This window comes from Hydractinia symbiolongicarpus, chromosome 11 (genome assembly GCF_029227915.1).
Source record: "Hydractinia symbiolongicarpus strain clone_291-10 chromosome 11, HSymV2.1, whole genome shotgun sequence".
Lineage (NCBI taxonomy): Eukaryota > Metazoa > Cnidaria > Hydrozoa > Anthoathecata > Hydractiniidae > Hydractinia > Hydractinia symbiolongicarpus.
The window spans coordinates 8021252-8034974 of record NC_079885.1 but is presented as its reverse complement, the minus strand read 5'-3'; the positions used below and the strand labels follow the sequence as shown (position 1 = coordinate 8034974).

The 13723-nt window shown below is 34.1% G+C and overlaps 1 protein-coding gene across 2 annotated transcripts; it reads left to right on the top strand.

The window, feature by feature from the left end:
• Positions 1–1249: 1249 nt before the first annotated feature.
• LOC130614660 (transcription factor E2F5-like) lies at positions 1250–13338 on the top strand. 2 transcript variants are annotated; one of them, XM_057436095.1, is made up of 10 exons: positions 1250–1436; positions 6393–6502; positions 7714–7984; positions 8297–8549; positions 8958–9008; positions 9229–9288; positions 9400–9447; positions 9559–11617; positions 12183–12226; positions 13219–13338. In XM_057436095.1, the coding sequence occupies exons 1-8, from the start codon at positions 1314–1316 to the stop codon at positions 9672–9674; spliced, it is 1032 nt and encodes a 343-aa protein (XP_057292078.1). In that variant the 5' UTR covers positions 1250–1313; the 3' UTR covers positions 9675–11617; positions 12183–12226; positions 13219–13338. The 2 variants fall into 2 exon arrangements, with proteins under 2 accessions (XP_057292078.1, XP_057292079.1); XM_057436096.1 differs by lacking the exon at positions 8958–9008 and having other exon boundaries at positions 1251–1436.
• Positions 13339–13723: the final 385 nt, after the last annotated feature.

Sequence of the window (13723 nt, the reverse complement as noted above, 5' to 3'; positions counted from 1 at the left end):
TTCTTTTTAATTAATTGCATTGTTTTAACAAAATAGTTCCGTCTCTGGAGTTAAAAAGCTTATTTCTAAGGTTAAACGGTAATCCAGCAGCAGGACAACTGGTCTGTTCTGCCGTTCTTGTCGTAAAAGGGTTGCCTTTCTATTCGCCACGCAGAAATTCAATGGCGGTCCTAGAATTACACCGCTCACTTTTAACTATCCGTTGCACACTTTTTTGAAATATTAAAAAATAATTTTATCTAAACGACGTGTAATTTTGCTATAACAAGCCTAATCCGTTTGCTACACGTTGTATTTTCCTCTCCCTACACACAGGAAACCATTTAAAATCTCTTATTTTAATATGGAAACTCTGTCTTTAACAGACAGAGTTTCCGTATTAATATCCGTATCAATTATCTCTCCGATGTAGCCGAAAAAGTATGACTTATTTGTTAACTGCCTAGACGGTACAACGCCAATGCTTTTAGGTTAACGTCAACTTAAAACAAAAATAGTGAAATTATTACATTGCGCTTTAAGTTTTTAGGCCTCATATTTTGGAAACGGCTGGAAATAAATGATGTCATTGCCTGCGTGGGTAACTAGGGATACACCTGGCACCCAAAAATAACCAATTTCCGAGACTTTGGTCAACCCTCCCGTTTTAGAACAGACGTGCTTATGACGTCACAAAAATACATTTCAAGCCTAATATTTTATGCACACGAGGTTTCGTGTGCACTAAACTTAATGTGAACATTCGTGTACAACAGTTTTGGTGGACACAAAATGCCTTAAAAACGGGGTTAGTGCTCCCAAACTTGTTGTCATATTGTGCATGCAAATAGTACCCGTATTTTTATAACTCTTGTAGATCATTTATGTCCATTCTCGACCCCTTAAAATTATCACTTTCGAGGCTTTAATGTAACTTTTTATTATACGCAAATTAACAGAAAATCGTCAGCGATCACCCCCGTTCCCAGGGTTTTTTTCTTCTTGGTATGAGAGATGACGTCTCATATCAAATTCAAAAAGACAAAAATCTCTGGGACGAGGGTGCGTCAGCGATTTTTGACATTTAACAACGGTCAGCCTCGTGCGAAAAAATAGTTTAATCATTAGTGGCATATATGAGCGATTCCTTTCGTTTAAAAATCAGTCCAAAATTGTTATAGAGGACGTGCATGTTTTATATGTGGTTATACGCTATTATCCAGGAGGGGCCCCTCCGGGAAAAATTATCTTAGGCCACATGACCACGCAAATTTCATATCGAACTTGGCCGCTAACATGAATTGGTCGTGTGGCTGGAAATATGAAAAATAAACATGGCTGCCGACTACAATTCACCTGGTACTCCAAGTAGACACGAGAAATCACTGGGTTTATTAACTGCGAAATTTGTTGCATTACTGCAGGAAGCTAAAGATGGAGTACTTGATTTAAAAGTGGTAATAAAGATTACGGTCTCTATTTGGTTTAGACTGTGCGGAACTCTTTTCAATTAAAGCAAGCTTTTTTATATGTTGCTGCCACACTATTTGCTTTCTTTTTGTAACTAATTTTGGCGCTTCTTTTTCAATAAATATCTGTTCATCCGTTTGAGAACCCTTTACAGAACTACCCTCTTTGAAGTCTTCGAAATATATAGCTAAAGCTAGGCGTCAACCTTCAAAATATGTAGCTAATGTCTTGTTTTGTGCAAAGTCAGTCGACCAGCAAACTCTCATACCCTTTCCTACACACCCAAATTATTCCCAAAATGCAAAGTTGTTTAATTAAAACAATATTTACTTGTTTAAACAGTGCTTGGTTAATCACTTAGAACTTGTAAATTGGCCTTTAAAAATGTGCACTACTTGGTGTTGTCATTTAGGCCACCGTCGAAAATATGTTTGGTTAGCGTCATTTCTAATTATGAAAGTGAGTCGGTCGGTTGGTCGAATAAAAATTTTTCCCGAAAAATACTATTTTTCGCAGCCATATTTTATTATTTGTTTCAAATGTACGCCAGCTGTATTTTTAGCCTCCGTGTAAAGTTCGATTTTTGTCAGTCAACATTGTTCCCATGGTTTTCGCTTGTATTGCCGTATAAAATGCGAAGCAGGAAAATACAGCACTGAGTAGCACAGCACAGTGTCCTATCGAAATAACATTCGGACATAACAACCGTAATTTGGTGGACTGCTGAGAAGGTAAATGGTGGATTTTGTTGCAAGTCGAAGATTGTTTGTGGATTGTTTGGTTTATTTTTTACAAATTTACCGACTCCCTGACTCGACTTTCGCCTTGCAAAGTGAGTCGGTCGGGTGACGCTAACCATTTATATTTTGGGGGGTGGCCTTAACGGGGATGCTGACTCCCCGAAAATGCCATTATATATGGGGAAAAGGTAATTTTTGAATAAAATTTGAACCTTTATCAGTAACTCTCAAACTCGTCAGTATTATACCCATATGCAAAACAGCGCTATTAATTTCCTTGACTCTGCCACATAAAGGGGAACCTTTGATGCATTACAGAATTGTGTGACTTTATAAACTATATATCTATTGATCAAATTGTATCAAATGAAGCCTTTCTGAAAACTCTACACCAACTAACTTTATTGACAAAGTTTTTTGTGATACCATAAATTCTCAATGTTTATAAACACTCGAAAAGGTTCAGGACAAATTTCAGGAACAAATTTTCATCACATAATGAATATCTTTAACCACTCTACAACCCCAACTCCCCTAGCCCTTTGCAGAAAGAATATTGCAATCATGATAAACCTTGTTGTTCGTCCCTAAAGGCTATGAGTTATACATAGTGTGAACCCCTCCCCACTTGTTTTTGTGAAGGCAGGCCATTTCTTAAATAAAACTATGTCAGAGCTACAAAAAGCACCCGCTAAAAAAATTACGAGTGCTATGGTGTGCGAAAAATCGCACTTGTAAGCCAAATTTACAACTTCGATGTGAATATTTGCAAGTGTGATTCACAGTTAACTATTTTTTTTTTTTACTGGAACGTTATATGTTATTTAAGATGTACATACATGAATTTTGTAAAACATGTTAACCACAAGTGCAAAGTTGAAACAATGTTGAACGTGATGATGTGTTGGCAGATTTGTTACATGTTTTTGGCATTAAATATATTTCTAGACATGTTTTTTCTTTGGTATTACATCATGAAAACATTCGTCCGAAAGCTGTATTAGGGTACAGGACACCTAACCTCTCCCATGTTGTGGTTATATTTAACTTGCATGGGTGCGCACTCTTCTTGCAGTATTCTCTGTGACAATGAAGGTCGGACTGATTTGTGGCTCGGTTCCAAATAGTCTTCCGTCTTTAGTTCGGGTATAAGAGTGTCAGCATGAAGGAAAGGGGCCAACTTTAATGTTCTCTATATTTTTTAAACAAATCAATAACAAAGAAATGAATGTTACATAATCAGCGTAATAGCCTTTTTTATTACTATATGATATTTCAGAAAAGGAAAAAATTCACGAGTGTGATAAAAAGCACTCGTAAATTTTTTTAGTTTGTTGGTTTAAGCTTGTGCTTAAACAGGATATATTCAGTTTTACTTGCATTTAGAGAGATTTTGTTGGCGTTGAGCCATTGGAAAAGAAATTTTAGATCCATGTTGATTCTTTTAGAAAGAGATTTTAAAGACTTATCAAAACATATTAGGTTGGTATCATGAGCAAAGTGATGAACCATGGAAAATTTTATGGCACAATTTAAATCATTTATATAAAAAAGAAAGAGAAGAGGGCCTAAAACAGATTCTTGTGGTACACCATGTCTAACAAGTTTGTACTCAGATTCAGTTCCATTAATTGATACAAATTGTTGTCTGCTAGATAAATATAAGAACAAAACAGATTAAGAGGAGTTTATCTGATACCATAATGAAAAAGTTTTTTCAGGAGAATTTTGTGATCAACAGTGTCAAAGGCCTTCTGGAGATCAACAAAAACACCACAAGCAAACTTGCCATTATCAAGGGCATCCATTATTTTTTGGCATATATTTTGAAGGGCTTGTGCAGTGGAGTGTTTTTGTCTGAATCCAAATTGTTGAAAGTACAAAATTCGGTGTTGTGATAAAAAATGATATACACGTTTGTAGATCAGTTTTTCAAAGGTTTTGTCAATATTAGATAGTAGAGAGAATGGTCTATAATTTGTACAATCAAGTTTGGACCCTTTTTTAAAAACAGGAATAACTTTGGCAATTTTTAAATTGGATGGAAATACACCCGAAGAAAAAGAGAGATTAATCAGGAGTGATGGAGGTTTGGCAAATTCAGATTTCAGAAGAGATAGCACTGAACTAGGAATACTGAAGGGACCTGATGCTTTTTTGCTGTTTAATGATGCAATGCTGGAGGTTAATTTATCAGTGTCCGTTGGAGATAGAAAAATAGATGCAGGATTTCTGTTATGAAGGAACTGGGAAAAGTGTTTTGAAGAAGAAGGAATCTTGGATTGAATAGTATCAGCAATAGAAGAAAAGTAATCATTAAAAGCATTGGATATTACAGAAGGATCAGTCACATTAGCATTGTCAAGGTTTAAACAGTTAGGAAAGGATGGCTTGGATTGTTTAGTAGATATAATAGAATTGATGCCTTTCCATATCTTATGAATATTTACAAGGTTATTGTTGAAATAGGAAGCATCAAACATTTTCTTACTCCGCCTACATAAGGATACGATTAAGTTACGATACTGCTTATATTGATCATTAAGAGCGGATTTAATCAAAGGATCTTTAGCCTTTATAAGGGATTTATAAAGGCAATCACGTTGCTGAATAGACCTAATGATACTTTTAGTGATCCAAGGATTGGAATCACGATTTTTTTGACGCCTTGTCAATAACCTTGTGGGCACATGCTGATCCAGATCCCTGGTGATGAATTTATCAAAGGAGAGATTTACATCATCAGATTCAATTTCAAGGGCATGTTCCCAATTAGTATCAATAATTTCGAGGATAAAATTTTCATGATCAAATTTTTCCAATCTCTGACCATGGTATATTCTCAGGTGGGCAGATTACAGCTTTCTTTTGGGAGATTAAAAACTGAGGCAAGTGGTCAGAGATTGCAGTACAAATATTACCAGACATGGTGTCAAAGTTAGATGTATTAGAGAATATGTTATCTATAAGGGTGCTCGAGGAATTAGTTATTCTAGTAGGAAGAGTTATATGAGGAAGCAAGGAGAAAGAGGATGTTGTATCTAAGAAATGTATTCTTTGTTATGTAAAAAAAATTTGAAGCGTTTTCCATTCAATCCTATTTTCACAGATTTTTAGTATTGTCTAGCACAAGGGAAAAAGTACATATACATGCCACATATCCTGAGTTCCTTGTGATTAAGTTATAAATCGGGTCACAATTGAAAATAAGTCCAAACTCATTCTAGAAAAAAAAATAGGTTGATAACATCAGAAGAATGAGAAATGATATGGGATTTCGACATCAGTATGCCAATTTTTGAAACATCTAATTTTGGCATACAATATTTGTGAAATGCTTTTATTTATTTATTTTATTTATTTTCAATTTTTCAGCTATAAAGAACATATTTTTATGAAAAAATATTATTGCAAACCAAGTTACAGATCCCAAGCTATTGGGTCAGCAGCAAAAATTAAGAGGCCTGGGACCAGCAAACGAGTGTCATTTTGTCAAAAAAGTGATGTTAATCAATTCACCTTTATAATATCTATGCATTGATAAATATCAAAATTTGCTATTACTTAAATATGACATCATAATTTATGCAGCATAATTAAATCTGAAATTCTTTAAATGTGAAAATCTTGAGAACGAAAAGAACTTTTTAAAAAATTTAAAAAAAGACTTGTTAACCAACTTTTTAAGCTTTATAATACAAGCCCAACGTCGTTTTATACCTTCAGGCCTCAAAATTTGGCGGAAACGATCGTTTCGTTTTCGCAAATCAATAAAGACGGTAACGATAAATCGTTTCCCTTGTACAATATTTCAAATTATAATAATTTTATATTAACATATATATATATATATTTATCTTATAATATTTTTCTACTATGGAGTAGGTCTTGTCACTAGCTAGGGCGATTATAAAATGGTTCTCCACTTATTTATCAGTTTAAAGCTAATTGTTACCGTCGTTATTGTATCGTTTGTGCAAGGTCCACTTCGCGGAAACGAAAAAACGTTTTGATTGTTTCCGTCAGCTTCAAATCACATTACCAATGGATCGTTTTCCTAGACTCCACAAATTTCCAGGCCTGACCTTGGGATCCCTTTAAAGATGACCGCAGTGAAAAAATAATACAATGAAGGTTAAAAATCGTGGACTAAGTTTGTGGCAAATACAACTATTAATCTGAAAACCTCTGTTTTGTTTCCAGGCTGCTGACCAGCTAGCTGTTCGACAAAAGCGAAGAATATATGATATTACCAATGTCTTGGAAGGTATAGGTTTGATTGAAAAAAAATCGAAAAATAGTATACAATGGAAGTAAGTGTTCAGTTTTTTTCCTCCACAGATTTCTTCCCATTCTTATGTGACATCTTATAATACCCACATTCTGTCTATTTTAAGTTAAAAAACCATATTTCAAATTTAAAAATGTTAAAATCTATCTTAACCCATTCTGTCTGGGGGTTTTCAAACATATTGATATCAAACATATAACATATATGCCCCCCCCCCCCTTATAACTTTTCATAGACTTATTCAAATTGAATCAAACTTGGCACAATTATAGTACGTCACAAAAGGAACAAAATGGCTGCAATAAATATTTGCTTGCGTCAGCACATTTTTTGTGACATCACCAAAAGCTTGAAATTTGTTTAAAATGCCACCATCTGCTTAAAATTCAATTACTTTAGTTCTTGAGCGAATTTTTACATTCTGTTTGAAGTTTCTGAAAGCTATGTAAAAGTTATTTACTATATTTTCTGGCTTTTACATACATTGTATGAAAAGTTGCCAAAAATTGACTGAAAATTCGTTCTCTTCCGATTTTCGGGTAAAATCCTAAAAAAACAGAAAATCAGATTAATCACGTGTCCAAGACATGGAAAATAATTGTTCTTGAGGAAACAAAGTTGTGTTGTAAGCTTCAAGTTCTAAGGATAATCCTAAAAATTTGGCATGCAGGTGTCTAATAGATAAATGTTGAAACTCAGTAAGTATCATAGCCATGTATATCATAGTGTTAAGGAGTTTTAAAAAAACTCGAATAGGGTTAAGTTAAGTAAAGGAAAGGAATACCGTATTTCACTGGTCATGTATGTATTTCTAAAGGCCTTGCCTGTGTTGGAATGAAAAGGTGTGTAGTGTAGTAACAGGAAAATCATACTTTTCAATTTCTTGAAATTGTTACCTCAATGCATTTCTTGTCTATGTTCAACATGAACACTCCAATTCTTAAGTGACCGAAGACGTGAACCTGTTTTAAATCTGAAATATCAACTAGACTACATCTGTTGCATCAATTACACAAGAAGATACATTGCTGCAAAGTAATTTTTCCAACAATAAAAACAAACCATGTTTGCTGCAATGTTTTCCTGTTTTTCTAAAAAAAACAACAAACAACAAAATAATATGAAAATAATATTTCTTGTTTAATACTCTTTTGATATACATCTACCAGTTGTTTGTTTTGTTTTTGTTGTCTGTTTTATTAAAGGGTACTTAAAGTCAACGTTACATATTAGGGGTGCAGGTCCTGGTTGTAACACGCAAGAAATATCAGAAAAGTTAAACGACCTAAAAAGTGAAATAGAACATTTAGACTCAGTAGAGCGTATACTTGACGAACAAAAATTGTGGGTTCAACAAAGTCTGAAGAATGTTTCTGAAGATCCTGAAAATGAGCAGCATGCCTACATATCGCATGATGATGTTTGTGGTTGCTACAAAGGAGAGACGTTGTTAGCCATACAAGCTCCGTCTGGGACCCAACTCGAAGTACCGCCACCAGAATTGGTGAGTTTTTGCATACGTTTTATTTTGATAGTAACTGTTAACTTTTTGTTAAGTTTTTTTCATAGTTTTTTCATAGTATATTTTTTCCAATTTTTATCAAAAATAAAAATGAGCTAAAGTGTGTAAAAATAATTAGCTGGTTTAAAGTTACAAAAAAAGAGGCAGAAAATTGAATTTTTTAGAATTCCATAAGGTCCTGCTTTTTATTGGGTTTTGTGGGGAAAAGAGATACAAAATAAGAAAACATATCAAACCGGATTTGAATTGTTTCCCGTACCTAGTTTTTACAGTTCATTTTTATTTCTTTATTAGCAAGTTGGACAGAAACCAAAATACCAAATACATTTGAACAGTCAAAATGGACCTATATGTGTCTTGTTAGTAAATCATGATGCAAAATCAGACGCACCGGTAGTTATGTCAGTGCCTCCACCTGATAACGATGAGGAGAGCTTAAAATCTAATAGTAGTATAGATGTGAAAACAAAACATCTATGTACAGATATAAAAATGGAAGATAAAAGTGAGAATCCAACAAATCCGATGCCAGAACAGCAGCTAAAAGGTTTGTTATGGTTTTTTGTTGTAATATGTCAAAATAAATAGCCATCTTGTTTTCTTGTTTCAATGCATGTAGAGCAACAATGTGAGAAGAAGAAAAAAAAAACGTAGAATTTTGTTAGCCTATAAAGAGATTTTTGTTATTATTTTGTTATCTTCTGCGTATAATATTATGAAACAGCGTGGCCACTTCTTTTAAGGTTAAAATTCCTATAGACTCGCCTAAAATTTTATCAAAATGGTTTATTTTTATGAGACGTTATTTGATGTCAGTATATAATCAGTTTTGTTAAAATACGTATAAACTTTACTTCTGCGTGTTTTCAAAAAATTTAAAGTTTTTACTTCATTTTCACTAGTTTTTGTCGCTAATCTCCTATTGTTTAGCTCTAAAATTTTCTAAAATTTGAAGGTGACCACCGATTTAGAAGCAGGGTACCAAAGAAATCACAGATTCAGCAGGGTATGTGTGGAGATGAACCCTTTTTTAGAAAGTGAAATATCATTAGGAAGATGTTTTCTTATGATAATTTTGTTTATGTGACTGCTGGGACATCATCTTGAAAACCATGCACATATCCAAAGAACCGTACTTTTCTCTGATGTTTTACTTGTTGGCACATAGAGCTGCATATAGGCATACTTTTATTAAGCAATATTTTCCCCATATTGTAAACTTTTAGATCCTCTGTTAACATCTGACAGCAATGACCCATCCCTGCTAGATTCCAGGCGAATATCAGGTAACCTTGTTTTCTGCCATTCGTATCTCAAACTGTGAAACGTATGATTGCGTTTTTTATTTTTTGTTACGTTATTTTAATACCTCTAAACCTAGCGTTGTTTTCTCTTAGACGAATTAGAAGAAATGAACTTAGACAATTTTTACAAAGAAAACGAAAGTAAGGAAATTTTAAAACTTTTTATTTTCTTCGCCTTTTCAATTCTTTAAAACGTTTATTTATATCTCAACTGGATGTTTTTTTTAATTCTGTGCCTCGCTTTTATTTTAGTTTTCACGCCGTTATTAAGACTGTCGCCACCGCCAGGTGATCAAGACTATTATTTTAATCTCGATGACTCCGAAGGAGTTTGCGATTTATTCGATGTACCGCCACTAAAAGTGTAAATGTTTGTTACCGGGCATGGGCACCAAGTTGGACGTGACAGAGTTAGTTTGCAGTTCAAGGGATTATTCCTTTCAGAAAATATAAACACGGTTTGCACACGACAATGAATTGCGATACCCAGCGTTGTTACTCGATATTTTCACGTTATTTATACTCTTCGTACCAGTCTCGTGCCTGTGCTACATCGATAAATCGGTTGGGGCGGCTCAACTTACCTTCACGGTTACTGCTGTTCGCTTTTTTTGTATTTATAATCCCTAGGGATGCCTTTGAGCTTTCGCTTTACCCTACTGATTGGGATTTTTTTGATCGGGTCATGTTTTGACGACCTAAATTTATTCCGTAACATACGTCGAAATGAAGCCTGTGTGATTCTGCTAAGTTATTTATCTATTTTAAGATTTTTTTTTGTTTCTAAATTTTTCTTAGTGTCTTTGATTAACTTCCCTTCAATGAGGATTTAGGTTTTATTAATTAGGGGTCGTCCATTTCAGTAATATAATTTTGTTTTTGTTTGGATATAGTACTGACCACGAAAATTTTAACTGCGCTTATGTACTACATTGAAACACCCTCATTACCCCAACCTCCGCCCTGTCTTCCGCACGTTTTAGGTTAATTACTTCTCATCAAGTTAACAAAATCCGCAACCATTGTTCCACGCAACGATTCTTATCCATCGTGATTCTCGTTATGTTTTCCAGTATGTTTTTTAAATATATCCTCTGCAAAGGAGGGTTACGTGGACTTGTGTAAACGCTTCACGAAATTTTTGCTTATTTATTCGAACGTTTTGATTTGTATGTAGGACAAGAAATAACTTTATGAAATGATGAAGATGTTAATAATATCTTATATTACTAATTTTTGTATTTTTATTTTCATGTGTGTGATTCCAGGCTTTCACAACAACACGTTACTAAAAGTTAGCCTTGTTTTCAGGGTTTTCGTCCTGTATGGTTATATATGTCACATATGAACGATGTTCTCTAAAGGGATATCCCCTTTTATGCCTTCATTTGTTTTTGTTTTCATTTATTTTAAATAGAAATTATTTGAATTGCCCGTGCAGGTTTCAGACAGACACGCAGAAACCCGGTTAATATTAAAAAAATTGTGTTTTTTTAAAAAAAACACAGACAGATTGGTAAAATAAACAAATACTATATCAACTTCTTTAAACGCCTTTTAGTAAATCAGAGTTTTGAATCAATTATGTTCCATTATAGCTCATGAGCTAGAAAGATACTGCTTCTCCTTTTGTCTGGATAAAATATTTGTCAACTAAGACAATACTACTAACGAAAAATAAACTTGAAAATCTTTAGAGCTTTCTTGACATGCAATATTTCTGGAAAAGAAGGATGAATCTTCCTCCTAAGTTAAACTATTTTTTTTTGATTTTGCTTTTCTCCTTTTTGATAGATATAGTATTTATTCTACCGCCTCTTTAATACTTTCGCCAACCTTGTTCTAAAGTCTTTCTCCCTATAGCCTCACTGAGATCCAGGAAACAAATCTGGGGACGAAGAGGCTTAGCATACATTTAGGTTTGCGAATATCTCTAAGAAAAAGGACGTCCTGGGAACGAGGTTGATTTATTTCGATGTAATACGAAGAAGTAATTTATCTTGAAGGTCTTTTATTTGTCTATCTTGTTAGAGTACGTCTCATTGTATGCGTCAAAGAATTTCATGTTTACCATTTTAGTTTGAGCCTACATAAGGGTTTGTTGTAGCTATGGAAACGGATTAAAAAAAAGTGAAAAATCTTTACCCGGGATGTGATTTTCTAGACTAATAAAACATTTTTTCCTTTACCAAATATAAATATAACTTTATTTTTGTTCGTGTAACACATCGTATAAAAATTATGTTGAAACTAGCAGTGGCAGCCATTTTGTTGGTATGTTCTTTGTCTGTGGTGTCATGTGGAGTGCTGGGTAGGTTTTTATGTACACGTTTTTTTATAATATAAGAATTCAGGGTATAAAAACATGGGAAAAAATTAAGAACATATTAAGTACGTACTTAGTCGAGTTTCTTCATAGCTACAAAGAAATTATTTATGAACCCTGTTTTTACTAATACATGTATTCTTAAACGCCATCCATGTCTTCGAATCTTATGACATTCTTCGTCACCATCTGTAAATGTTACCGTATGGTTTTAAAAGAATCAACAATTTTAAGTTACATTATATTTTCGTAAAAAAAATTAAGAAATTTAACATTATAACTTTGATGTTGGAACCATCAAACATGTTTTTAAATAATGGAGCAATTGTATTCTCGACCCCAGAGGTCTTTGAGATAAACTCATTTAATCTCAAAGAGCTCTGTGGACAAGAACGGGGCATTTGCAAACCGTAATAATTTTCAAACCACGAGAACCAATCAGGATGTGACAATCTTTGAGAAAATTCAATAACGAGCTTACATCCACAGATTTAAACATATTCTTTTTCTACGGCGGTGTGATCGTCATTTTATAATTTTTGCATTTCAGGTGACATCATGTTCAATGGGTTTACCAATCCCCTCCTCAGTAAGGTAAAATCATCTTGTTATTTACGTACAACATCCTTGCCGATAAAAGGTTTTTATTTAACATTTGAAAATTTAATAATTTTTTGAAAATGGTAAAGAATGTCCCGCTTTGTTCTTGCCTTGCTCTCAAAAAACAAAGAAAAGTCACGTTTCCTCGCCTTTTTGCCTCTGTTTCTGAAATTTTTGTTCTTTCAGGTTTTGGGTTGCTTAAAGCTTTGTTTCTATTCAAGTCAATAAGCTAACTTTCCTAACCTAACGTCAAAGTACAAGTCCCCAGGGGTTCTTCCCTTGTTGACATCGACATCGCTGTCAAGTAAGCACTAGCGGCTTTGACATCAGGCAACAAACCTTGTTTAAGTAGGCCCAGATTTCGAGAATAACACATACACAAGATTTAAAAACTTAATTTGACAAGTAAGGGACAAAAAAACACTCCAGAACAAATTTACAATTTTTTTGACTCGTGTTACACATACCATTACTATAGCTTACTCTTCTTTTTTTTGTTCCCAAATATCCAGCCTTATCCCATGGTGTTTTTTCTCTCAGATGAGTGGGCGTAACGTAAAATCGGGAATCGGAAATGGGAAAAAGACTCTAGGAATATAGCTTTTTTGTAAGAAACCATCCTCGTACCCAGGGGTTACTCGACGGATAAGATGTCGATGTAAATAAGGCAAGAATCCCTGTGGACAAGGCTGGTAAGAAGGTTAAGATTATAGGGTACTTTTAACAGCTAACTCTCTGATTGAAAGATCAAATCGATAAACTGACAAGAGCCTTGCTGAAAATCAATTTAAGATTATAAATTTCCAGAAAATCTCCTTTAAACATTCAGACTGGACCAGAAAAGTATAAACCTCCTCCCCAGGACCTTTTCTTCGAGCCGTCCCTGATATCAAAATAGCGAAAAGAGGTCCTGGGAACGCGGTTGGAAAAGTATGTTTCTTATAAACAAAACGTGGATACTAACTGTATTTCTTTTCATTATTTAGTGTATCTCGGAATATCATGTTTGCCTTCAAAGTGGAACACTGATGTCAGTTTGTCAGGAAAAATTCGGACAATGCTGCAAAGTATTGTAGCGAAAGAAAAATATACATCATGAAGTAAAATATGGACGTTGTAATTTCTGTCCCCTCTACAAACATGAACATATTATATTGTTAAGACATTTTAGGCTAAAAAATTATTTAAAAAAATCCACCCCCTGTTTGTACCTGCATTTGATGTGTCATAAAGTCATAAATACACACCATCTTAGTAATTTCGATGCAGTGTGTTTTATCAAACAAAAAGCAAGGTTAGCTTTTAGCAACAAAAAAGTGCACTGGAACCTGGTTCCCAGGGCATCTAGTATCTTTTCTAACATCGGACGGCGATACGAACATGTTCGTCTCGCCGTCCCGGAAACGAGGTTGAGTGCACTGGTGATCAAGTACTTCTCGCAACATCTTTCGTGATAGGTTGATACTCAAAGGAGTTATATTTTAAATTTTT